Source organism: Lynx canadensis, chromosome D1 (assembly GCF_007474595.2).
Source record: "Lynx canadensis isolate LIC74 chromosome D1, mLynCan4.pri.v2, whole genome shotgun sequence".
NCBI lineage: Eukaryota > Metazoa > Chordata > Mammalia > Carnivora > Felidae > Lynx > Lynx canadensis.
In genome coordinates this window covers 73,840,722-73,867,691 of record NC_044312.2, presented here as the reverse complement: position 1 = coordinate 73,867,691, position 26,970 = coordinate 73,840,722, and the positions used below count along the sequence as shown (strand labels likewise).

Sequence of the window (26,970 nt, the reverse complement as noted above, 5' to 3'; positions counted from 1 at the left end):
CCTCAACTCCGGCATCCCTCAAAACCCAATTCACCGCTCAATCCCCCTTCCAAACCTAGTCAATCCCAAGGCCCCAGAAGGAAAGGAAGTAGGGGGAAGTCACCAGGTTAGCACTTTTGCAGTCAAGGACATGGACGGTGACCATTTCGTTGGGGCTCTGGGTGAGGATGTAGATGGCCTCCTTGAACAGGGCTACGTGGCTCCCATCAAAGGTTATGAAGCTTAGGTCAGGGAAGATTGAGCATCGGCCTGGGGGAGGGGCAGGGATGAGAAGAATAGATGGATGCTTCTGGGGGCCAAGGCCACCCAGGAACAAAGGGCAGGCCTCTTGGCCTTTTCCTGGGTGATGGAGAGGCCCTGGGGACTGGAGAGCCACTCAGAGCAGGCATCACAGAGATGAGGTTGCAAGAGTAGGGAATCTGCCAGGTCAGGGGTCACACAGAGACAAGAGGTCCCTCCCATAGGAGAATGCAGTCAGGTCAGGGTTACCCTAAGGCTGAGGAGCACACAGGTAAGGGGCCGAGGTCACACTGGGGGAGGATCGGGTGCATCCCAGGACTCACAGGCACATTCCCAGACGGGGCAGCAGCGGTCCCCGCCCACCCTCACTGCGAGGCCCAGGACCCCACAGCGAGGGGGTTTGGCGCCCTGGGGACAGTGCTGGGACTGGTTCACTCGGATCAGCTGGCCCTCCAGGCAGATGTGGCGGACGCAGTCCTGCTCAGCGATTGGCTGGGGCACAGGGTGGAGGGACAGCGTGAGTGCCCAGCCTAGTGCCACAGCCACTCATTCCCCCACCCCAACCCTCAAGCCTAAGGGCAATAAGACCCTTTCCAATGTAGACTGTAGCAGGTCAGGGGACCCAGAAGTAAGACTACTAGGGAGTGGTGTCCTTACTCTCCACGCACCCAACATACCCATCAGGGGCCTGGGGATGGGCTGAGCATGAGATTGGGGGTCGGGGAACTGACTCCCGGAGACCTCTGCATATCTGTCTGGCCCTTGCAGAGAGCTCCAGGTACACAGATGTGCAGACACACTAGCTTAGACTCAGAAAAACCCAAGCATACCCATGCATGCACACACACATACACACACACACACACACACACACACACTCACACACAATCTTGCTTTATCTCTCTTTCTTACAAATGCATACACACTGTCTTGTGACACCAAATATCACACACACACACACACACACACACACTGACATATGAGGGCTCACCCTGAGTCTCACACACATACACTATGCACACATAGTCCCATGTAGCTCCATAGACACAAACAGACACATGCTAGCACGCCCGTGTTGTCATGCTCTGGATGTCACGCTAAGTCATCCAATCAGCCCTAGGGGAATGGTCGGACTCTGCTATGACATCGGGGGCCCAGAGGAGACTGGAGAACCTGTCAGGCTCCAGAGTGTGGGGCAAGGGTGAGGGGGGTGACTGAAGCCCCATCTTTCAGCCTGGCAGCCAGTGAAGGAGAAGCAGGAGCAGGCCATGAGGAATGTGACGGCATGATGGTGCCCCAGCCAGGGGGCACAGGAGGAGAGACACATGGAGTGTCCACATATGGGGGGCCTGACAAGTCACTCACGACACACGTGGCAGATGTGCTGTCCTCAGTGGTGGTTGTCAAGGTCTCTGCCGAACTCGCTGCGATGCTCTGGGCTGGGGCCGAGCGCCCAGACTGCTTGGTGGTGGCCTCTGCCTCCAGCTCTGCTGGGAGCCGAGGTCCAGCCGAGGTTCCATGGGCCTCGGGCAGCTGAGGGAGCAGAACCAGTGCGCTCTCTCGGGAGGCGGTCCTGGCCGAGACGCGGCTCAGGGGATAGGATGTAGGCACCAGTGGCACTGTGCCAGCCCAGGGGACGTCAGCCTCAGGTGCCAAGGTAGCAAGAGTGTGGGCCACAGCAGGTGTGAGTTCTGTGGGCCCCCCCTGGGCAGAGCCATGTATCCTGGTGGGCAGAGACACTTGCTTGGACAGGATGGCCATCTTCTCTGCGGTGCTTTTTTGTGGGGCAACAGATACTGTGGAGGCTGCCCCCTCAGTCATGGCCACGACTCCAGAGGCTGGCAATGTGGCTCCCAGAAACAGGCCTGGTGCCGTGCCTACTGCCTGAGGGGTTATGTGATGGGGCAGGTCTACCTGGCCCACAGCGGGGGTGAGAGGAGGTGCTGAGCTGAGTGTCTGAGCAGGTGGAGTTGTGGCCATAGGGGGAGATGTGGCCTGCTGCTGCGGGAGCAGAGGGGTGGTGACAGAACCCTTGGACCCGGGCGTGGCCACTGGGGCAGATGTGCCCACCTTGGCCAAGGGCAGGCTGGTATCGAGAGGCAGGCCAGAGAGGAGCTGGGGTGGCCGAGTTGAGTCCAGAGACACGAAGGGTGTGACCCCCAGCCCGTGAGCAACTGTGGACTGGCCGGTGGCAGCTGGAGTCTTTGGGGGCGGAGCTGGAAGCCTGGTGGCTGTGGTGGTGTGCCAGGCAGGGTGGAGTGGGGCAGTGGGGAAGGGGCTTGGAAGTGAGGATGGTGGGATACCCAGGGGCTGGTCGGGCCCAGGTTGCTTCTCTGTCGGTGGCTCCGTCTCTACTCTCTTGGTTGCCAGAGGACTAACAGGAACCTGTTCTGCTTCTGTTCTAGCCTCAGCCAGGGGGCTGCTGGGACTAGAAACGCTCTGGGCCTGTATGGGCTGAGGGATCCCTGTCCTGTTCGTGGGCTCTGTTATTGCAGGTGTCAGCAAAGCCTTGTGGGATCCCAAGGAAGTGAGGGGCCTGGAGGTCACTGCAGGGGAAGCCACAGGTCTGGAGGGGGAACTTGCAGGCAACTCTAGGCTCGGGAAGGGCTGGAGGGGCGTGGTCTTAATAGTCAAGGAGCCAGGGCCTGGGACCGTCACAGCTTTGGTCATGAGTGGGAAGCGAGGTGCAGGGGGTGACCGGGAGGAGACTGTGATGTTGGGGCTCCCTGCAAAGGTCAGAGTCACCCTAGTCGTCTTCATAGCACTTGGTCCTATGCTAGGTGTGGGAGTCTGCTGTGAAAGGGAGAGGGATGAGGATTCTGGGGCAGGGGAGGTGGCCAGGTGACTGGCAGTCACTCCCTTGCTGGCTGGGGCCTCTGTGGGGCGGACAGGGAGGTTAGATGCAGTGACCTCCAGTGGCTGCTGCAGAGTGGGCTGTGTGGGGCCTGGAGACAGCATTGGCCCCTGAGTAGCTACCAGGGGTGGGTTCAGGGCTGTGGTGAGTGGGGCAGCTGGAGTGAGCGCTGGCTTGTGGGAGGGGGCCCCGGGAGCTTCCTGTGGAAACTGCAGCTCCTTGTCACTGGGAGTGGGCAGCTCTTGACTGGGAGGCAGGGTCTCATTGCCAAGAGGTTCTGTGGGACCCAAAACCATGGGCTCCACACCTGGGGCAGAGAGAGAAGAAGCTCAGAAGTGCCTGTTGCCCCCGGGAGTCTTCACTGGGCAGGGATGTAAAAAAAAAAAACAGGGCTCTGGAACCAGCGATTCAGGTGAACATGGGGGAAGGCAGCTTCCAACGTCCAGCCAGGCTGCCTGACCAACCCAGGGGCCTCTGCCGCATGGCACTGGATGACTCCCAGAAGTCAGCAGGTCTGGACTCTGCCCCATACATGAGCTTGGATTCAAGTCCAAAGTCCAACCTTGGACTCTTGCCCCAAAACCTGAGCTCAGAGCCAACAGACCTCAGGCCTAAGGTTGTCTGTACCATGTTCCTACTGCCTGATTCCAAGCCAGTCCCTTCCCCACTCTGGGCTTCATTTTTCTCTCTGTACCATGGGGAGAATGGACTGAATGAGGTCCCTGCCTATTCCAGGGTCTCTTCCAGAGGCCCCAATACTGATGCTGCTTCTTCAGGGACCTGGGGGCTCTGGGCATGATTGGTCAAGGCGACTGTAGAGATTTACAGGAAATCTGAGTGGGGGGGGGGGATGAGAAATCTAGGCCACTCACAGTCCTCCAGGTAGACACATCTCTGTGTGACTTCATCCAGGACCTTGGGGGTGGGGCATGCAGGTACACAGCCTTCTACCCTGAGGACAGAGCAGGGAGCCAGTTAGCAGTCTGAAATACGAAGGGCATCGACTCTTTTCACTAAGATTGAGCACCGCTTCATCCCTCCTTATGGCACACATGACATGAACCTCCAGAGACACTGTTACAGGAGCACATATACCCAAACATGCATGTTGCACACTTTTGCACACACCTTCTCCTCAGACCAAGAGGGAAACACGAAAAAGGCCTGGTTATGCACATACTTGTGCACACACTCACACATGCTCACAAGTGTCTGCATTTAGGCACATTGTTACGCCAGCAAGACTCGAAAGCATTCACACAGAATGTCAAAACATCAGCGCACACACCTTCACGCACACACAGCTGCACCAACATCCAGACACGTGCATCTCACATACATGCACATACACACAGCTGTGTAGAGCCCACAGACACACACAGGGCCCAGCTCTATGCACATCATGCACAAATCCATATTCACATATACCCACGTAAGTCAGGTTTGCTCTGATACGCACGTCCCCATACACACGGCACACGAAACATGCATTCACAAGTATGCGGAAGCACACATATACACCTCAGGACGTGCTCATGCCTATGCCGTCAGACTACATGCCCACTTACACGTGTGTGTGCTCAAACCAGTGATGTACACACCTTGACTCCACACCCCCTCACCTGGGCACATCCTGGCAGCTAGCTGCCTGTGGGTCCCGGCAGGTTCGGAAGCAGGGGCTGGCACAAGCATCGTAGTGCCACTCACAGATGGGGTAGGCAGCCCCTGAGGGCTTGGCATCTGGAAAGGCAACCCACCCCGAGTGCTGAGACTGAGTGAGACTGGGCACCAGCTCAGGGTCAGGTGACAGAACACAGAGGTAATCCTAGCTCAGCCCATCCCCACCCTGCTCCATGGAAGAGACAAATGGACGCATGTAGGAAAAGTAAAGAAAAATAAAATAAGACAGCATATACTAAAATAAAAGTCAACCTAAGGGGAAGTTTGTATTCCTGAGAGTCGGGGTCGGTGCCTGGGGGATCTTTGGGATTGGGCTCTGGGAGTTTGGTGTAGGGGCTAAGAAGCCCAGGGCAGGGCACTATAGAGCAGGCAGTTGTAGCTGGGCTTTGAGGGTTAGCCAAAGAGAAGGCTGGGACCTCTGATCTCCCCATAAGGCTGCTCTGCCCCTCTGGGACCTTGATGGCCAGGCTTGCTCTGCACCCCTGGGACCTTGGTGGCTATTAATAGTAATAATAACAAAAACAACAGCCAACTCTTGAACAGCACCAAATGTGACATTCAACATCTCACAAGCATTTCCCCACAATAATCCTGTGACGTAGCACTATCTTTACCCCCATTTTATGGGTGAGGAAACTGAGGCACAGAAGATGCTGGGAAAATTAAACTCTCCCAGAAGAGATTTCCTCAGAAAACGTCCTGTGGCCAGTGTGACAGATGAGGAATCCTCAGAGGAAGTCTGGGCAATGGGGGACTCAGAGGCAGACAAGACCCCAGACCATCTTAGCAGAAGTGACTGGTCTCTGAAACCATGGCTTGAGCAGGAAGATGTGGGTGGGATCTGCAACAGGCCAGAGGGAGCAGCCCCTTCCCGACTCCCTTTCCCCACACTGCTGATGACTGTGGAGAAAATCTGTTTTTCTAAGATCCTTAAGACCTGAACTGAGAACTTACATTTGGGGAGCACCTACCATAAGGCAGGCCCAGAGCAAAACCCGCGAGATGCAATCAATCCTCACAACAATTTTATGAGGCAAATATTCCCATTGTACAGGGTTGGATGGTGGGGAGCTGTCCTCCAAGTGCCAAGGACTAGGGTCAGGATTTGAACCCAAGGCTGTCTGGCTTCAAAGCCTGCGTTCATTCCACTCTGTCTTCCAGAAAGGGACACAAGCCCTGCCATTACAGCCAGTGATGAATCTGTCCTGGGTGGGGTTCATTGGTGGACTCTACAGATGACCGCTGAATGTAACAACGAGCTGGCCCAGGCCTGGTTTGTAGGGGAGGTGATAAATGAGGAGGCTGGCTGGAGATACATTTATGCATGTATGTAAATGGATCCATTCATGTGGCATGAGGTGCCCTCACAGACACAAACATACATGTCCACATGCAGGACACAGAGGTCTGCCTGAAGTGGTAGAGAAATTGTGATCACTTCCTCCAGGGATTAGGCAGTGATTAGGCAGTGATCAAGCATTTGGGGGCAGACCCACCTGGCAGGGGGATGGCAAAGGTCTGGAACCTATCGGTCTCCGCTAGAAAGGGTGTGGAGCTGTCCCATTACTGCCACGGGGGAGAGGGAGACTGCTGGATCCTCAGCCTGGTGCCCCAGGGGGCGGTCTTTGAAAGCACAGGGCCAGCATGTGTCCCCATCAGCAAGAAACCTGAGCCAGTGGGCTACGCAAGCTGTGGCCAGGAGCACTTCTTGCCTCCCTTCCACAAAGGCTGCCCTATTTTTAGACCATGTAATCGGCCTGTGGGTGTAGGCAGGACCCAGGAAGCTGGCTGGGCCCCAAGCCCCACTGCCCACAGGCTCCCTAGGCCATCAACATGGAGGTTGGGCCACATCCCATCTCAGGGGCAGCACCCAAGGGTGGTCTCCCTGAGCCAGGAGAGTGGGAATTCTGCCTCTTGAGGGTGATTGGAAGGGTGTGGTGAGAGAGGGTGGGAAGGGCAGTCTGATGAGGGGCTGAGGGTGATGGCAGGGGGGACACCTACCTAGAAGGCGGAAGAACGTGCCCCGGCGGAACACCTCTGTGTGCTCATACAGCCGCAGGACCAGCGTGGGCCCCAACACATAAAGGAAGGACCCAGGCTCTGCCAGTGACTCTAGAGCCACTAGGCCTGCCTGCCACGTCCCCCGGTGCAGTGAGAAGGAGGCATGGTGGTGGAAGGCAACGTTGCCCTGCCACTTAGCCAGCTCCACAGACCCATTGGCTGTGACATGGAGGAAGAAGTTGGGTCTGTCCGCTGCCTCCAGGGATACCACGTCTGGGTCTGCAAAGAGCCAGGTGGGTAAGGTGAGCACAGAGATGGGTCCAGATGGGGCGCAGAACCTCAGAGACTCAGGACAGCAACACGCCCTGTGGATTAGCTGGGCCCTGCTCCTCCATGCCTGCCCACCGACTTCTGCCTGCTGGCTGCCCCTCTGTGCACACCACCTCTCCCTGAGGGAAGTGGAAGGTTAGAGAAGCTGCCAGCTGCCAAACCTCGGGGAGGTGTCTTCCTCCCACCTTCCTTCCCTCCTCCCTCCTTTCTTCCTCTGCAAACATTTTGAGGACACTCTGTGTGCCAGGAGAAATTCTAGATGCTAGGGATGCAGCAGGGAATAGACTGACAGAAACGGCCGCCCCGGAGGAGTCACATTCTATTGGCCAGGCTGGGGTTTGGGGATTTGCCAGGTTTCAGGGACCCCACCTCGGTCCTGCTTCACACAGAATCCCAGATGGTCAGAGCTGGCAGACTGAGGGGTATGTCGAGTCCAAGCCACAGATGGGAAAATAGTGAACCCGAGAGGAGAAGGGGCTTGCTCTGAGCCCTACGATTGGTCTCCGCTGTCCTCTCTCCCGTGTCCACAAAGGCCCATTTCTAGAAAGTAGGGCTTGTTTCTGGGTGGATAACCCCCTGCACAGGGCCCTGCAGGTTTTGTCAGCCCCCAGATCCACAAGCAGGTGTCCAGGAGTCCCAGCCCACCACAGCCGGCTGCCTTGTGGGCTAGTGACTTGACATGCCTAGGCTCTTGTGAGGGATAAACAATACAGTGTATGTGAAAGACCTAGCGTGGGGCTTCGTGTGTCTTCCCTTCCCGCCCATGTAGCTCCTGTTACACCTCCCTGAGCAGCTGTGAGAAGACAGGAGGCACATGGACGAAGGATTCATCGTTAACAGTAATAACAACAACTGCTATGTACCAATGACTATGTGCCAGACACAACGCTAAGCAAGCCCTCTACCTGCTGGTTTATTAAATTCCAAGAGCGCCCTGGGAGGTGGCAGCAACTCATTCATTCAGCAGCTCATGTTTTCTGAGGGCCCTTCATGTGCCAGGCACTGTTCTAGGCACAACGGGGAAAAGAAAAAACAAACCAACAAAAATCCCTGCCGGGATGGAGCTTATATTCAAGTGGGAGGAGGACAAACATAATAAACAAGTAAAATCTATAAGAGGTTAGAAGGAGATGATATTGTTATTCCCATTTTACAGATGAGGAAAGCCAGGCCCAGAGTCACACCGATGGTGGACGAGGGAGGCAGGATTAGGAGCCCAGGCAGGCTAAGGCCAGAGCCCAGGATCTTAACCTCTGCACCGTCAGCCCCAGGGATGGGATCCAGGAGCTGGCACAGGGCAGCACAGAGGGGTAGGGTGCTGTGTTCCAGCCCAGCCCTGTTCACGTTCTCGGCGTGACCTCAGGCAAGGCACTTTCCCTCTCGGGGACTTGCCCTCCTTCTTTGTGAAGGCTGCTCTCAGCCTAGATCAAAGTTCTCAACCATTTAAGTCCTCTTAACAGAGGAGAGGCTGGAACGCAGACCCTGAGGTAAAAAGTCTTGTGTTTTACCTGAAGCATTCAAGTGACTTCTACCTCCCAGTCGCTAAATTTTATTTCTTTTTACATCTGTGTTTGGGAGGCAGCATGGCACAGCAGTTCAGATGAAGTACTGGCTGCTGTCACTAATGAGTGACGCACCTTTGGGTGAATTTCCTAACTTCTCTGGGCCGCAGTTCTCGCATCTGTAACTTGGGAAAACAACAGCACCTTACCTCCTAAAACTGCCCTGAGGTCTAAATGAGTTGGTATCTATGAAGCACCGAGAATAGTGTCCAGTGCATGGTAAGTGCTACAGCAGGGTGAGCTACTATTATTAATAAATAAGGAACCTTCTCCCTAAATCTTCAAGTCAAATTGACCCTCCCCTGTGATACACCAGGCTATGACTTGTGTCCCTTTAATATATTCTACAGGACATCAAAACTCCCAAGAGTGACAGGCTCAGGCCTGAATGATTGCTGAGTCTTCCCCTCTGTGACTTTTTCTGCTCTCCATTTCTTCCTATCATAATCTTTTCCATCATTCAAGGCCCAGTTCAAAGGCCACTTCCATGCCGCCGCCCCAGATCTCACCTAGAAGGCACATTCTCTTCTGCTGTCCAGTACCCTGGGTACAGTATAAGGGAAGGAGCACAGGATAGGGTAGGTGTGGGGACCTGGGTCCTTACTGGGCCCTGCTCCCACCTGCCCAGGAGACCCAGGCCTGACTGAGGTGGAGGCTGGGCTTCACAGCCTCTTCACTCTGGGGAATCCTGTCCACAGTGATGTTCTTCAAGGACAGGCTACCCTGGGGTTCTGCTTAACATGCCCATAAAACCACTGGAAAATCATCGCCCCCTCTGGACTTCTTACTGGACTAACATATTAAATGGAGAACAGAAAATGCCCACTAAGTAGATGACCTACTGCACCTAGAAGGTTGTAAGACACCCTTCTTTAAATAGGACCACACACGGACCTGGGGATTAGGAACGTTTAGGGAGGGAGTGCTCTCTTTTGGGTGGTGGTGGGTGGCCCAGTCCCAGGCTTCCTTGTGCGGTGACGTGATTCCTCTTGGCACCTCCTACTGTACCCCTGGCTCACACCCCCATGAACATCACCCACAGCTGTGCCTGGGGCTGGGCAGGAGCTGGAGTGTCTCTCTCCTCCTGAAAGCCCTTCCATGGCTTCCCACTGCCCTCAGAATAAAAGCCCAGCTCCTGAGCCCAGCTTACAAGTCCCTCTCTGGCTTCTTCCCACCCCTCAAGGGAACACCACTTACTCTAAGAAGCCTCTCCTGACTCCCCAAGACTGCTTTAGGGGCTCCTCCCAAGTGTTCCCACAGACATTGTTAACTGCCTTTGATCATGTCATGTCTGTCTCCTGGATGGGACTGTGGACTTCTGGTGGGCAGGGATGTGTCTTTTCCATCCCTGATGCCCTAGCACCCAGCTCTGTGTCTGGCCTGGGAATAGGGCCCAGTGAAAGGGAGGAAGGGAGGCAAGGATGAGGGTGTGGGGAAAGGTTCTCCTAACTAGATAAACAGCAGACCCTGAGAATCTGAGAACTTAAATCCTTAGATTGGGATGGACTCTCTGAGAAGCATCTTGGTTCATGGCTCCAGCTGATGCCAGGACAGGCTGCATGGACCATCCCTGTGGTTGGGAAGATACTGACTAGATGGGGCCAGCAGGATGCGGGGGTAGAAATGCTGATCACAGTGACCGTGCACACTGGGACACACACAAATGGCCAAAGAAAAGACTTCCTGGCACTGGTTCATCTGAGGCCTTGGCTGGCCCAGGGCCCAGCAAAAATACCATCCAGGGGTCTCTCTGCACCAGGCAAGATTCCTGCCACTCCTCAAACATTACCGAACTCCTAAGGGAGGGCAATGCCCGCTAAAGCTAAGCTTGTCCGGTCTGCAGACCTTCTGAGACCTGGGAGGCTGCAGCTGGTTCCAGGTGTGTCCTAGTCTGTGTAACCTGCCAGACCAGAATTCAGGATCGTAACCTGAGCAAATCAAGAGCCTGCGCCTCCATTCACAGAAGAAAGCCCCCTGGAGTCATCAGCCAGCTCCCCTCTGGCACTTGAAGTCTATCCAGTCTCAAGGATGGAAGGGAAGGGAAGAGGAAGAGAAGGAGAAGCAGGAAAAGATGGGGGTGGAGAGGGAAGAAGAGGAGGAGGAGGAGGAGAGGGGAAAGAGGACTGAGGGCAGGAAGGAGGGGAGGAGGAGAGGGAGAGGAGGTAGCAGTTGTCGCCATCAGGGTTTTCTGGAGTACGACAGGCAATGACGTAAAGCAAGGTACAAAGGTACATCAGGACCTTGGCCTCCCTGTTTTTTCCAGGGAGAAGAGGGAAGGTACCTCTTTGAAGAGACTAACAGCCTGACCCAAAAGGCTGTCTCAACTGGGAAAGGGGCACCTGTCCAAGCCCCACTTTTCTTCAGCTACTGCAGATTGCTTAGGGCCTCAACATCCTCCCCTCCTCTGGCAACTGCCTCCCTCCACCAAGGGCCGGGGTGGGGTTAGAGATAGGCCTTACCGTGAGCCTTGGCCTTGTACAGTGCAGCTGTCAGCAGGAAGTTCACAATGTCCCCTGGAGCCACGTCCTCTGCACTCACTAGGACTATGGCACCGCCTGCAGCCTTGGTGGCCACCAGGACACTGCCACCTGCCAAGCTGGCCAGTTGGTAGGGACCCTTACCTAGTGCTGGAGAGAAGGGGCCCAGTCGTGAGCCCTGCCCCCCTGGGCCTTTGCCCACCTCCCATCCTGCCAAAGGTGGAGAAAAGAGAGGGTGCAAGAGAGCTACTCGTGGTTGCTTCCCTCACCCTGGATCCCAGGGAGCTCGATTCCACAAAAAGGGAAGTAAACTCCAGGCTGTCAGTCCCTGATGGGAAATGCCCCTCTGCACAGTGCCTGAACAATTTCACAAGAAGCCTGAGAACAAGGCCACCCATGGGAGACCTCTGCCCACCTACCACCACCAAATGTCTCTCTGTGAGCCGGTACCACAGCCACTGCTCTATTCAGGGTCATCTCTGATACTTAACATCAGACCTGGTCTCTGCCCACGCAAGGCCTGAGGGAAGGCCAGGAAGTCTTGGGCTCAACATTAGTGTTTACCTACTTATCTCAAAGTGTCATTTTTGTGTCTCTTAGGTGCCTACAGTTGTTGTTATAGGTTGGAAAGGGCCATGGGGTTTCCTAGACAACTGGCAATAATCTTATAACCAACTTCCCTGCCTCTGGTGTGTCCCTTGGCTTCCAGTGCTGCCTCCCCACAGGTGTCTGAGTCACTTTTCTAGTCACACTCCCTGCTGGGACTCATCCATGGCTCCCCATTGCTGTTAGGATAGAATCCAAGAGCCCAGATTGAATTCAGGGACCCCCGCCTACCTCCTCACACCCTTGCCCGGCCACACTGAACTTCTCTGGCTCTTCCTTGAAAAAGCCGTGCTGTGTTCTACCTCATGCCTCTCCTCATGCTGTCCTGCCCACTCAGAATAGTCCTCCCTGTTTTGTGCCTGGCAAACGCCTACTCAACCTTTGGGGCCCAGCTCAAATGTCACCTCCTTGGCGAAGCTCTCCCTGCACCCTCTCCCGCCACACACAAACGTCATCCCTCCTCCTCTGCGCTCCCCCAGCCCTCGGAGTAAGGCACACACTGATCACAGCTCTTATGATGAGGCTCATGATGGAGGGTCCATGTCTGTCTCCTGGACCGGATGGGAAATAGGCAGCACTGTGCTACTAAATGCCTGACAATAAGCTTTCAAACAAACAAACAAAACCCCAATCTGTAGCGTTCGCTGATTTCCATGGCGTGAATACTCATGCCAGTGGTCAGTTTCAAACTACGGACTGAATGTGGAGTTAGGAGTACACAGTGGTTTTAGAGAGCCAGCATGGGCCAACACGCTACTGTGACAGGCCTCATTGACCACTGATTCCCCAACACCCAGCAAGGGCCTGGACCGGAGAAAATGTTGGTAGAAGAGCAGAGCAAGGAATGGATGGGTGGGTGGGTGAGTGGGTGGAGGATGCTAGAAACAGCTTGTCCTTTGCCAGTTACTGCCACCGAAAATGCCACAGAAGAGAGAAAACTCTGCTCAGAGCTGTCTTGCTGAAATGTCTTTGCCTGATGTCAGACAGACCTTGCCTGTCCCAGGGACTGCAATTCTCCTATTTCAGATTCATTCCTATAAAGAAAGATTCCTCATAGCCAGGAGGAAGCCCCTGGCCATCAGGAGTCCCTAAGGGCTAACATTTTGGAGGGCCTGTAGTCACTGCACTATCATGCTTTACTCTGGTCCAGCTCTCCTCTCGCAGACCCCCTGACTGGTATCCTGGTCTCTAGTCTGTCCCCCTCAATTTCACTTGCTATACTCTGCCAGCGGGACAGACCAAAATCTGATAATGCAGGAAACTGAGGACAAAGCCTTGGACCTATACCCACACAGGCCTGCTCATGGCATCGTACCTGCAGAGAATGGAGCTGGGCCCAGAAGTCAAATGTGAATGATACCAAGGACCTGAGAAGCATCTAACTCTGCCAAGATCTGACTTCCCACCCCATTGCCCATGACCCTAGTGATGAAACTGAGTAATGAGCTCTAATGCTGGACATTAACCTTCCTTGGGTCTTTAGTCATGACCTGTGTTTTCACCCTACCTAATGCAGAAGTTGGAGCATATCTTGGTACCCTGGGACCTTGGCTAAATTTGAAGATGAATCTGACAGTCTAAGCCAAGCTATAGGTTTTGCTCCAGTCATCCTCAGAAAGAGCAGTTTGAACTTGCCTTTGCCACTCAAAACTTCAGGAGACCCAAGATAATATTCCATGGGCCTGATGAACTAGACTGTGAAGGCCACAGGGTGGCACACTGTGCAAATGGGGTTTTAACTTCCTGGTGAAGCTATCCTGGGTGAGAACAACTCCTGGGAAGCTGGCCCAGCCTGGACTATGGACAAAGGCCACAGGAACTTCTAGGGACAGAATTCCAGGGCATCCCTGTGGTCTCTGCACTGTCTGGGTTCTCCCTGCATGGTGGGGTTCCCCCCCGCCCCATGTCACAGCTCTTCTGGGGCCAGCAGGGCCTCAGGATGGCTGATGCTGTTATGGCATCAGGGCAGGGCTGGCAGTGGCTCAGCCCCCCAGACTCCACTTGGGGAAGACGGGCTTACCTTTGTTAAAGAAGTCACAGTCATACGCTGAAAGAGAGAGAAAAGACTTTTTGAGAAACCTGGAACAGATGGACAGAGCCATGGCCCCTAGCAATCCCAGCTGTCCCAGATTTAGCTTGCCTCCCAAACTCCAAGATGTAGGCATGGTCACTAGATTCATATATCTTAAGGTGTAGGAAATACCATGGCTCCTTTCTGTACCCCCAGCACAAAGCTCAAAACCTGGCCTAGAGTAGGCACTCAGCATGCATTGAATGAATGAATGAATGAATGAATGAATGTTGGACAGAATGGTGTGTTTTGTGTGGCCCCAAAGGGCAAGGTTAGAATCGAGAAGTGGAAACTCCAATAAGAAATGTTATAGCAGGTCCTGGAGGAATACAAGCACAAGGTACAAATTGGTATTTCAAGAACCTTGGGTAGAAGGGAACCAGGGGCCTCTAAGATCCAAGGCTTCTTCAGGTCCCTGGGTGTAGTTTCCATCAGGTTTTGACAAGCTCTTCCAAGTGTGTGCTCAGCGCACCCTCTAGTGGCCTAGCCCAGCACCACAGCCTATTGCCCTGGGACCTGAGACATGGATTCTTTAGTCCATTGGGGTAAACTGGGGACCTTGCAGGGGTACCTAAAGCCAGAAGCAAGGCCATGCTGAACCACTTGGGTAAGCTGAGGAGGATTCTCCCTCGCTTGTAGGCATGGTCTGAAGAGAGCCACCAACTCCACTGCATTTGGCATTGACCTCTAGAAAGAGCACTAGCAGTTAGATTGACCCACCATGTGGTTATGGGAAAGTACTCACTTTTCCTCACTTGTTGACTCAGAAGATTGAACTAGAGAATTAGATCTCAGAGTCTCTGGTTTCAAGTGTGTACCAGGTCTGGGGGAGATAGTCTGGAAAAGTCAGACCTGAGTTCAAATTCCATCTCTCTCACTCTTCAACTGTGCATACTGGGACAAGTTACTCAACCTTTCTGAAATTTAATGCCCTACTTTATAAGATGGGACCACCACTAGTATCTGCCCCATAGATTTGTAAGGTCTGGACTAGGGTAAGGCAAATGCTTACCTTGGGTGCAAAATGTAAGAGGGCGTCAAAAATCTCAGTAATTAAGATATATAGTATTTTAACACACCGTTTAAAAATTTTTGAAGTTAATGCAAAAATACCCACGATAAACAAAATATCAAAAATTTTAAATAAGGACAGGATCAATGACAGTGCCTTGCCGAGCCACACTGGATCCTGAGTCAGAAGGGAAAATCAATAATATTGATCCTGTCATTACTTAAAACTTTGACTTTTTGTTCACCAAAGCCGAAGAGAGTTTTGCATTAAGTTTGAGTTTTTAAAACAATTACCTTAAAATGTGATTTATCTCCATTACTGAGATCTTGGTGCCCCTTAAATCTTGTGTCCCAGGTGAGGTGTCCTTTATTTCACTCTAGCCCTAAAGATCAAGTGAGTTAACGTGGAGATGGCTCAGGGCCTGGCACACAGCAGATACTTGTAAATATGTGTTCCCTTCTCTTTCAAGAAGGATTTTTACCTGAGGAATAGAGGGAGGACCACTGAGCATCCACAGAGCATCTGCAGTGGGAGGGTCCAGAGGAAGATGGACAGATGAAAGGGAGGCCAAAGGAGGATTCTGTTCCATCTTCTTCCTAGGGTCATCCTGCCTGGAGCTCTCAGGGCTCAGGACATGCCGGCCCCATGTCCCCATAAAAAATGACAGCGACCTCAGTAATAGCATAGAGCACTGTGCCAAGGGCTTTACATGTGTTATCTCACTGACAGCTCACAGCACCCTGCAAGGCAGGTATGGTTCCCTCAGCCCTCGACTACGAGTCAGAGCGTGAAGAACATGCCCCAGGTCACCCCACTTGGTGACCGCTAACCCAAGAGAGTCTGGCCCCAGGGCTTGTGTAATAACCACTGCACCCCAAAGTGAGGCATAAACGCACCAGGAAGATCACTGGTGTGCAGGAACAAATAATAAAAAATAAGTTAATGAATAATTTAACTTTCTACATATTTTATTTAATTTTTAAAATATTCACTTTTGTATCTGCTGTATGACATACATTTACACTACTAACAGTATATTTATGTACATGCATCTATGTATATGTATGCATGCATGCTGGAAATATTTTTATAGGATAGGAGCAGACAGCCCAGGGCGTTTGCAGACCACCATTGCGCTAAATAAACTGATGTCTTGCGCTGCCTCTGATGGGGCCTGTGTGTGTTAGCTGACAAAGGGCTTTTACATTCACTATCCCATTTGATCCTCACAATGAAGCTGGTGGGGCAGGTCTATTCCTACTTTTCAGATGAGAAAATTGAGCCCTGGAGAGGCTGAATGACTTGTTAAGGCCATTCGCAAATGGTTAAGGCCACACAGCTTGCAAATGGCAGCTGTGGGTCTGAAACCTGGGGTTCCTCACTCCTCTGGTAGAGTGGGTAAGGGCACAGGTCTGCAGCCAGACCATCTGAAGATGAGCCCTGGATTGACCACTAACCCATGTGACCTTGAGCGTGTTACTTAATCTCTGCCTCTGTCTAACCTGCTCCCCAACTGTAAAACAGGAATAAATGGTCCTACTTCATAGGGTTTTGTAAAAATTCAATGAAAGATACAGGCAAACCTGTATCCAGCTGAGGAGGATGCGCCTGGAACACACCAAGTACTCAATAAACACTAGCCACTAGAGAGTGATGGCACCCCACGGGCCTGCCCACAGAGGGGTCCCCACTCCCTACCTTGGCTGATTGGTCTGGATACTCACGGCAGAGGTGTGGGGTCCTCCAGTCCACAGCCACCCCATGCTGACAGCACTGGTGGGCATAGGCAGACACGCTGGCACAGAAACACTCACAGTCACCACCCCGGTTGCACCCACATGTGTCTGTCAGACAGTTTGAGTAAAACCAAGTGACGTCGACCTAAGGGAGGTCAGAAGTCAGAGGTCAGAGGACAGCTCCTGAATGTTAGCTCCTCAGCTTCTCAACCAATGCCACTTAGCCTTAGGGAGTGGTACAAAACATGAAGGGGCCACAGGGCGGGGGGAGCTGCCCGGGTGGGGTGAGGGCAGACAGGTGGCCAACTCAGAAGGAAACAACTCCATGGCCCAGACAGATCCTACTTTTGAGAACTGGGCTCTCACCTTCCCCAGGCCTATGCTATTGGATCCAGGGGCTAAGGATGTGGCTGAGAAACAGATGTGGGGTATGAACTCCCAGCCAAGGCCAGAGACAGCCAAGGTCAGCCCGACAGCAGCCTTGAAAGCCCTGGAGGGGACCATGAGAAGCTAAGCGCCAGCTCCCCTCTGTCTCCTCTGAGGGCAGAACAGGCAGCGGGCCGATGCCACAGCATAACGGGTTTTTGTTCACTGTTCAGAAGGACTTCCTCATCAGAGCCAGATTGAGACAGGTTTGAAAAAGGCATGGAAGGGGTGTGTGGGTGGCTCAGTCCATTGAGCATCTCACTCTTGATTTCGGCTCAGGTCATGATCTCATGGTTTGGTTTGTGGGACTGAGTCCTGTGTGGGGTTCTGTGCTGACAGCACAGAGCCTGCTTGGGATTCTCTCTCCCCTCTCTCCTACTCGTGTACATGCGCATGCACACGCACCCTCTCTTTCTCTCTCTCTCAACAATAAAAAAATATTCTCTCTCTCTCTCTCTCTCTCTCTCAAAATAAATAAACAATAAGAAAATTCTCTCTCTCTCTCCATCTGCCCCTCTCCCACTGTCTTTCTCAAAATAAAAGAGGGGCATGGAAGCTGTTTGTCTGGCTGTCTGTCCTGGGTCATCTGGGAATCTGGGAAAACAGGGCAGACTCATCTGAGCTAGCTGGAGGCAGGGAATTGGCAGAGGTGGATCTCCTTTCTAGACCTGAGGTGCCTCTTCTGAGGCATGGGTTGTGGAGTCAGGGGTTCTGAGAGCGGAAGGGATCCCGGGAAGGTGGGGGAGGGAATCAGGAGTGTTGAGGCTGGGGTCCACTCACCACAGGGTGGCAGGTCTCAAACACCTCACTGAGCAGAATGCTGCACTCCTTTCTGGCAAACGGTTCCCGGAGAGGATTCAGGACACATGTGTCCCAGGGGTCAAGGGTATCTGGGCACTGAGAGGCAAAGACACGTCTGTTGATCCCCCTACCCCCACAATGCCTTATTGCCTGGTGTGGTGGACAAACTCCTAGACTCACTCCCATGGTCCCTGACTCCTGAGGTTCAAGCCCTTGTATAATCCCCTGTCCTTGAGTGTGGGAAGGACTTATGAAGGCTTCAAGCTGAAAAAGGAAGGCTAAGGTGATGGGATGGACACGGTTATGTGTATGTGATTGCATTTTTGTGTTACATAAGATGGAGAGCCCATCTCTCTGGAGTCTCTCTTTTGCTGGCTGTGAGGAAGCAAGTGACCATGTTGGGGAATCTCACATGACCAGAATGGTGAGTGGTCTTTAGGAACCGAGGGTCCTCTCTAGCCAACAGCTAGCAAAACCACTGAAGCTCTCTGTTCTATGGCTGCAAGGAACTGAATGCTACTGACAACCCCCCAGCAGCTGGGGAAGTAGATACCTCCCTAGTTGAACCTCCAGATGAGAGCTCAGCCCTGGCTGACACCTTGGTAGCAGACCGTGATACCCTAAGCAAAGAACCGAGTCAAGCCCTGCCCTGACTCTTGACCCACAGAAACTGAGATAATACATGTGTGTGGTTAAATGCTGCCAAATCTGTAGTAATGTTGTTACACAGCTATAGATAACTAATAACTAATACAGACTTCCCCAATGTCTGACAAGCCTCCTCCATCGGGCCTACATTGTCACATAACACACCACCCCCCCACCGGCCCAGGATATGCCAAAGGATTATCGAGAGAAGAGCAGCAGTAGGGGATCAGAGGAGGGGAGCAATACAAGTTAGTCACCCTCTCTGCTTCTTTTAAATGGGAGTGGGCTAGAGCACACCCTTCTGAGACTATGAGAACAGCCTTGTCCCACCTCAGGATTATACTGAGGACTATGCCCTGACCCCAAGCTACATAAGCTCACCTTCGTCTATTACCCAACAGAGAATTAGAGACCTAAAATGACCCAGTCCGAGAAAGGCAAATATGTAACACTCATATCACCACTGTCTGCTGCTGTACTCATGGCAGACATAACTAATCAACCACAGTTCTCCTTCTAGCTGAGCCTGACACAAGTCTTAGGTATTTCTCAGCATAGCTTCCTAGGCAACCTCTTCTGGCTGATCAAAGCTGTCATGATAAGTCAAATCCAGTCACCATCCCTCTCCTGGCATAGCTCCTTCACAGAGGATGACAGAGAAGATGGAACTTAGTCAAGGTCAACCAGCAAGTCACTGGATGACCCAAGACAAGAACCTAGGTCTCCTGCTCTGAGTTCAGTGCTATTTAGCTCCATAGCTCACAGCTTGGGCACCTCAGCCATCTCTCAACCTGCAGGGACACCCTCCTCATTTCTGCCTCTGTTAAAGTTGTCCTCCCTCTCAGAGGCTTTCTCTCTGATACATGCATCTTTCCAAATATGGCCTATCCTTTAAGTACCACCGTACTCCCACCTCCTTCAGGAAACCTCTGATTGCCTCAGTCCACATGGGTCTCTCTTGGATTCTCCTCTGGGCCAGACCTAGTGCCAGGCACTGGGGACACAGAAGATGGGTAAGATGGTCATGCTTCAATAAGCCTTATCTTCCCTGGCAGGTGGTCATGTCTCCTAAGACAAAGACTTTGTCTCCTTTGCAGCCCCTACCCTCCTGCCAGGGCTTGATCCGGGGCACACATGCAGCTCGATTTGTGAGGTGGGTGGTATGTGTCCTCAGGCCGCAGGACAGAGTCTAAGGCTGGGGATGCTGGGTCAGAGGTTGGTGGAGCAGTTGCAGGAGCAGCCTCACCGAGGAGCAGTCTCTGACTGGGGTTCCCTCAGTGCTGGCCAGGGCCCATCTGAGTGAAGGAGTAAGCCAGCCTAGGGAGGCTTTACCTCAACTGCAGCCCAACTGCTGCCAAACTCCTGGGGGTTAGTTAACTCTAAATTCTCCGGAGTCCTCATCTCATTGATGGTTTTTAAGTCAAAGTTCCCACAGAGTCCAGCCAGCTGGCCCTGAAAGAAGAGAGAACACGACGGTCACCTGCAGGAACACCAGGGATGAACCACTGGAAGAGGAGTCACCATGAGCCCAGGAATCTGTCATGGACCCAGAAGCAACTTCTGGAGTCACAATGTAAAGAGGGATAGGAGAAGAGTCAGGGGAGAAGGGCACAGAGTGGGGTGTAGGCAGATAGGACAGGAGACATGATGCTCCTGGCTCCTCGGTGAGGGTATAGTTCACGCGAGGATGCCCAAGGCCTGGATCAGCCCAGACAGGAGCAGAGGGCCCTGTGAGGGTCACTGCTCGTGCAACTACCTGCCATTGTGGCCCAGCCTGGACGTGCACTGTGGTTCTTTGGTCCCATAAGAGGGTGATGTGTTCCCTTGGGAAATGCACCAATGTGAAAAACCCTGCTTGCCAGGTGTGGACCTCCTGCTTCTCATCCAGGAAGCTCTCAGGACTCTAGGGGGACAGAGACAGTCATTCCTGTGGCCTGAGTGTCCCCCAATACCTGGGTCAGTGGGGCCCAGGTCTAAGTCATTGTCCAGTCCCAGGAAATCATGCCTCCCTCATGCCCTGACATTGACCTCTGTGTTCTTGACTCTGACCAAGGAATTCAATCTGGGCTGCTGACTCAACGGCTCCAAGAGAAACTGCTGTGGTAAGGAAACCAGTCCCCAGCCCTCTTCTGCCCCTGGCCCCTGTTAACATACAAATCGTTCGTACAACCTTAACCTGCACCAGGCCTTACAGGATTTCCTGAGTCATCATCAAAGATAATGAGTGAGTTCCCAACGTTGATGGAAATAAACTTCCTGCAGATGATGCCAGAGCTGTAGCAGTCTACGTTCTCTACAATCACAGAGAAACTGAAATCCGATGTGCTCTGAGAAGAAAATAAGTCAGTTCATCAAGCCAGGGAGGGAAAAGATCCTGCAGACAGGCACAGAGGTAGCGGGACATGGACTCTGAGGTGGTTTTCAATCCATTTCTACTTCTTATTAACTGTGTGACTTTGGGAAACTTACTTCAGTTCTCCAAAGGTCAATTTCATGTAGTCACTCTCCAAAAAGTATCTGATGGATGGATGGATGGATGGATGGATGAATGAATGAATTTATAAGAGGATGATTGGTGCTGACAGGGGTGAGGGACAGGGGTACTATCTTATATCCATTGATGATAGTAGTGAAGCCTTTTTGGAGGGCACTTTTCAAGCACTGTGTACAGCTTTTTATAGCATTTCTGCTTACAAGAGTCTAGAGACACATCCACAAAAGTATTCATTGAGCATTTAAATATCAGCAACAACCTAAATGCCCATCAATGGGGGGATAAGAAAACAAACTAGAGCATGTCCTCTCTGTAGAATTTTACAGAAAGAAGAAAGGAGTATGTACTGACTGCATGAGATCATGACTAAGGTATGTTCTGTTAAGTGAATAGAGCAAATTGCAGAATTCTATCCACATAAACCAAGTACATGTGTGCATGTGTATGTGTGTGTATGTCTGTCTTATGGAAAGTGATCTTGCAGGATTCACATCTGACTGTTATGAGCAGGGAATGAGAACAGAAGAGAAACAGAAGGGAAACACTCATTCCTAACATATGCTTCTATATTGTTTTAAATGCCCGTGAAGAGCACGCATTACCTTTGAAATTTTAAAATTAAAATGGGTATAATCTGTCTCAGAGTTACAGAAATCATGTGAAAGACCCCAGTACAATGCTCCTCCATAGATAAGACTCATTCCATAGAAGGTTTGTCATTATTATTATTACTCGTACTATTATATAGTGTGACAGGCCCTTAGCAAAACCAAGGTCCCCTGAGAGTGTCGCTGGCACTCTCCCACCTGCCCTGTTAGTACCGCTCTTCTCCTTCTGGAGGGGATCCTGCTTCTACTATGCCCCTCACCCTACATCACCATCCCTTTTTTATTGCATAAGCTGACAGCTTTAGCACGTGACTCCTTAAGCACACCAAATGTCCCATCATATTTCTTGGTTCACACCTGACACCAGCTCTGCTATTGCCTAGATGTGTGATCTCAGGCAAGACACCTGACTTCCCTAAGCCCAAGTTGCTGCACCTATAACATGGGGCAAATATATTCTACCTCATAGGGTTGATACGAGAACTAAGTAAAATAATCCTCAAAATTGGCTCAGGAGACCACCAGGCATATAATAAAAGTTTAGAAAACATGAGCTCTTACTACAGATAGAAAAACCATTGGGACCCAATGGGGCAAGGCTATAATGGTGAGTGGACATGCAGTGGGGTATTTCATGCCTGGTGAGCTCTGTCTAGCTCTGAACCTGCTCCTCAGCACTTCTCTCAGTCGCTAGCTAGCCATACCTCCAGGCTTAGATCCCTCCACCCACCTAATTGTTCAACAGACTGGAGTCTAGAATATCACCGTGCCTGACAGGTCCTCAGCCTCAGATGCCCTGGGTCCCCATAGCGCCAGCCCATCAGACACCTCCAGGAGCTCACCTTGACCAGGTGCACTTTGCATGCCCCCACAAAGTCAAACGGGAGCCCATCAAACGTGCGGTAGTGCCGGTCGCCATAGGCCGTGCAGGTGGAAGCACAGGGGTGGAGAGCGCACTGGAATGAGCCCCGCTGGCACACACTGAAACACATGTGCCCAGACCAGCTCGCAGGGCACCCCCCCACACACACATACACTCTGAATACCCACGACAGAGCCATTGCCTGTAGAGTTCCCACTATGTGCCTCTGGGCTAGGGGGTCACAAACACCAGCAACCTTCAACAGAAGCCTGCCGGTCACAAACTCACATTCATGTAAACATTTACAGAAACACCCCCCCAAATTTCCATCTATACATACACTTGTATATACACAAACATCCCTAAATAACACACAAACACACAACATGAGTATGAACATGGTGGAAGGGGAATGCTAGACTGTACTCATGATCACGCTTCTCATATCCATCCTCATCCCAGCCAAAAGCAGAGTGTGAACAGTACCCTCACTTACCAGGTATGGCAGGGAGACATGACCTGGTCCCCAGGGAAATACTCCTTCCCCTTCCAAGTGCATGGGCAATCCTCTGGCAGGAAACATGCATCCCCGTGTCTGAGCAAGCTGTAGGGACACAGCAAGCAGGTGGTCAGGAAAGCACCCTTCCCATATCTGCCATCTATGGAAGACCCTGCATCCATGTGGATACCACGGGGCGGTTCTTATCATTTATGCCAAAGAAATTGACCATGTACCCAACTACCATCCTGCTGCTGCCCAGTGGGGCAACTGGAAAAACCAGAGACAGACTTGGCCCACGTCAGAAGCCTCAGCTATCCATCAGGAAGCAAGGCTCAGTTCTACTAGCCGCATCCCCCCGGCCAGGCTAGACGCCAGTTGCCTCTTAGGCACTAGCTGTATATTAATAAACAGATCATGAATGTGGGCATTGACCCTCTTACTCCAGTTGCTCATGGGACAACCAGTAGACCTGCACTGAAAGAAATGTTAGTGGAAGTTTTTCAGGAAGATGGAAACTCAGATCCACATGAAGAAATGAACAGCTCCAAAAATGGAAAATATGGTGAAAGACAACTTTAGGAATTATTTCTTAATTTCTTTAAAAGATAATTGAGGGGCGCCTGGGTGGCTCAGTCGGTTAAGCGTCCGACTTCAGCTCAGGTCACGATCTCACGGTCCATGAGTTCGAGCCCCGTGTCGGGCTCTGGGCTGATGATGGCCCAGAGCCTGGAACCTGCTTCCGATTCTGTGTCTCCCTCTCTCTCTGACCCTCCCCCGTTCATGCTCTGCCTCTCTCTGTCTCAAAAATAAATAAACGTTAAAAAAAATAAAATAAAATAAAAAAATAAAAGATAATTGAGCATTTAGAGCAAGGTTAATGTCAATGAATTGTGTGGTGTATAATATATGTAGAAGTAAAATGCATGACAATAACAGCACAAAGGATAAGGAGTAAGTAAATGAAAGTATACTGGTGTAAATACTCTATATAAAGTGATAAAATATTAATTCACAGTAGATTGATAAATGAAACATGCGTATTATAATCTCTAGAAAAACACAAAAAATAAAAATGCCAAGATATATAGTTAAAATGAAGTAAAAGAAATAAAATAGAATATTAAAAATACGTAGCCCCCAAAAAGGAAAGAAAAGATGGGGAAAAAACACAATAGAACAGACAGATAACAAAGAACAAGATGGTAGTATTAAATCCAATCCAATTACATTAAATCCAAATGTATTTCTCACTTCGATTCAAAGTGAGAAATTGTAACATTGGCTAAAAAAGCAAGACCCAACTATATTTTGTTTACAAAAGACACAATTGAAGTAAAAGCACAGATACGTTAAAAGTAAAATTCCAGGAAAAAATACCATGCAAACATCAGTTATAAGAAAGATGGAGTGGCTTTATTAACATCAGACAAAGCAGACTTCAGGCCAAGTAGCATTAACAGCAACAGGAGGAATATGTCATGGCAACGGAAGAGACCATTTATTAAGAGAACACAACAATCCTAAATGGGCATGCACCAAGCAACAGAGCTTTAAAAGCAGAAGCAAAAACGCATAGAACTAAAAGGAGAAAGAGACAAATCCACAGTTATAATTGGAAATCTCAACACTCCACTCCATTAATGATAGAACAAAAAATTCTTCAAAGATGTAGGAGATGTGAAAAATCGGACATTGCTCTTAACCTAATCGACAATTTAAACACTCTATACAGAACAAGATGGAGTCACTCATGTCAAGCAGTGGCCTGTGTCAAACAACGACAGTAGCAGGTAAGGGCATTGCAGCCAAGACCAGATATCACCAAGACCAGCACCAGCTTATGACACACTCAGAACTGATAGCCAGCAGAAACAGAGATCTGCAAAGCCCCAAGACTGATTAAATCCCTTTAAAAAGGGAGGATTTTTGCAGCAAACTGTCAGACTCCTCAGACACTGACCCCTCTTCAAAAAGGCACCTGCTGGGGCGCCTGGGTGGCACAGTCGGTTAAGCGTCCGACTTCAGCCAGGTCACGATCTCACGGTCCGTGGGTACGAGCCCCGCGTCGGGCTCTGGGCTGATGGCTCAGAGCCTGGAGCCTGTTTCCGATTCTGTGTCTCCCTCTCTCTCTGCCCCTCCCCCGTTCATGCTCTGTCTCGCTCTGTCCCAAAAATAAATAAAAAACGTTGAAAAAAAAATTTAAAAAAAAAATAAATAAATAAAGGCACCTGCTGCCAAAGGTTCTGCCTGATTGATCTCCAAACAGAACAGAGATCGTTCACTGCTTGAACATAATAAGCAGTAAACGTGAACAGTTGATCTAGACCGGACCTAGGCCTTATCTCAACTGTGTGTCTGACTTAGCGTTTGTTTTATTAGCTTCCTACCCTTATTCCATCTCGTTTGTTGTGTGACTTGTCTTGTGCTTTGCTTTGTGTGACATGTATGAAGCCAAGTTAAACACATGAGTTAAACACATGTCATTGAGTTTGGAATACTGAGCCTGCTTTATAATTATGCTAACCTTGCTTTATGACTGAATAAAGCTCACATTGTGGAAAGACACAACTCATGTGTGTGCCTTCGTAGTGTGCTCATGACACTCTATATCCAGTCACAGCAAAGTGCACTTTATTTTCAAGCATTCATGGAAGGTTCACCCAGACAACTATATTCTGGACCATAAAAACTCAGTAAATTTCAGAGGTTTGAAATCATACAAAGTATATTATCTGATCACAGTGAAACTAAATTAGAAATCAGGAACAAACAAATATAAAAAAAAAACTCCAAACATTTCAAAATTTTGTAACATTTCTAAATAACTCATGGGTCAAAAAAGAAATCACAAAGGAAATAGAAAAGATTACAACAAAAATAATAAAAACATGTTATATCAAAATTTTTAGAGTGAGCTAAGGCATTGCTTACAGAGAAATTTATAGCTTTAAATGCTTATATTAGAAATAACAAAAGATTATAATAAAAGATCTCAAATAGAAATATAAGAGCAAGTTAAATCCAAAGTAAGTAATAAGAAGGAAATAATAAAGATAAGAGAAGAAGTCAGTGAAATAGAAAACAGAAAAACGATAGAAAAAAAAAAATCAATGAAACCAGAGTAGTTCTTCGAAAACATCAATAAAACTGACAACCCCCTACCTAGACCGGATAGTACAAAAAAGGAAAAAATCCAATTACCAATATCTGGAAAAAGAGAAAACATCACTGCAGATCCTACAGATATTAAAAGGAAAATAAAGAAATACTTTTATGATGTAAAGTCCATAAATTTGACAACTTAGATGGAAGGAACAACAAAGACATCAAATACCTATGAACAAATTCAATGGCACATGTCCAAAACCTTTCCATGAAAACTATGAAACACTGCTGAGAGAAATTAAAGAACATCCAGTAAATGGGATAATGCCATATTTATGCACTGAAGGACTCACTAGTGCGAAGACATCAGCTCTCATCAAACCAACTTCTAGATGCAACACAAAACCAATTAAAATCCCAGAGGCTTTTCTGTAGAAATTCCCAAGCTAATCCTAAATTTACATGGGAATGCAAAGACCTAGAAGTGTCCACATCTTTGAAAAAGAATAAAGTTGGAGCACTATCACTTTCTGATTTCAAGACTTACTATATAGCTTCAGAAATCAAAAACGGTGTGATACAGGCCTAAAGACAGACAAACAGGGGCACCTGGGCGGCTGTCGGTTGAATGTCCAACTTTGACTCAGGTCATGATCTCACAGTTTGTGAGTTCAAGCCCCACATCGGACTCACTGCTGTCAAGGCGAAGCCTGCTTCAAATTCTCTGTCCCCCTCACTCTCTTCCCCTTCCCCACTCATGCTCTCTCTCAAAAATAAATAAACATTTAAAAAATGTAAAGAGAAACAAATAGATCAATGGTACAGAATAGAGAGTCCTGAAATAGACCCACATTTATACAGTCAATTGATTTTTTAACAAAGGTACCAAAGCAATTCAATAGGGAGAGAAAAGTCTTTTATTAAAATGGAGCTAGAACCACTCGATATCCATCAG

The 26,970-nt window shown here is 50.3% G+C and overlaps 1 protein-coding gene across 1 annotated transcript in view; it reads right to left on the bottom strand.

The window, feature by feature from the left end:
• Nucleotides 1-26,970, bottom strand: part of OTOG (otogelin) — a 90,378-nt gene that overhangs the window by 27,740 nt on the left and 35,668 nt on the right. The window contains exons 24-38 of the mRNA XM_032595077.1: nt 22,905-23,012; nt 22,389-22,527; nt 20,637-20,771; nt 20,201-20,347; nt 19,777-19,896; nt 17,776-17,892; nt 16,558-16,714; nt 13,771-13,797; nt 11,127-11,294; nt 6,776-7,054; nt 4,717-4,834; nt 3,967-4,046; nt 1,606-3,401; nt 564-732; nt 104-249 (exon numbers count right to left, since the gene is read on the bottom strand). Coding sequence (XP_032450968.1) covers nt 104-249; nt 564-732; nt 1,606-3,401; nt 3,967-4,046; nt 4,717-4,834; nt 6,776-7,054; nt 11,127-11,294; nt 13,771-13,797; nt 16,558-16,714; nt 17,776-17,892; nt 19,777-19,896; nt 20,201-20,347; nt 20,637-20,771; nt 22,389-22,527; nt 22,905-23,012 — 3,706 coding nt within the window. The remainder of the gene's footprint in view (nt 1-103; nt 250-563; nt 733-1,605; nt 3,402-3,966; nt 4,047-4,716; nt 4,835-6,775; nt 7,055-11,126; nt 11,295-13,770; nt 13,798-16,557; nt 16,715-17,775; nt 17,893-19,776; nt 19,897-20,200; nt 20,348-20,636; nt 20,772-22,388; nt 22,528-22,904; nt 23,013-26,970) is intronic.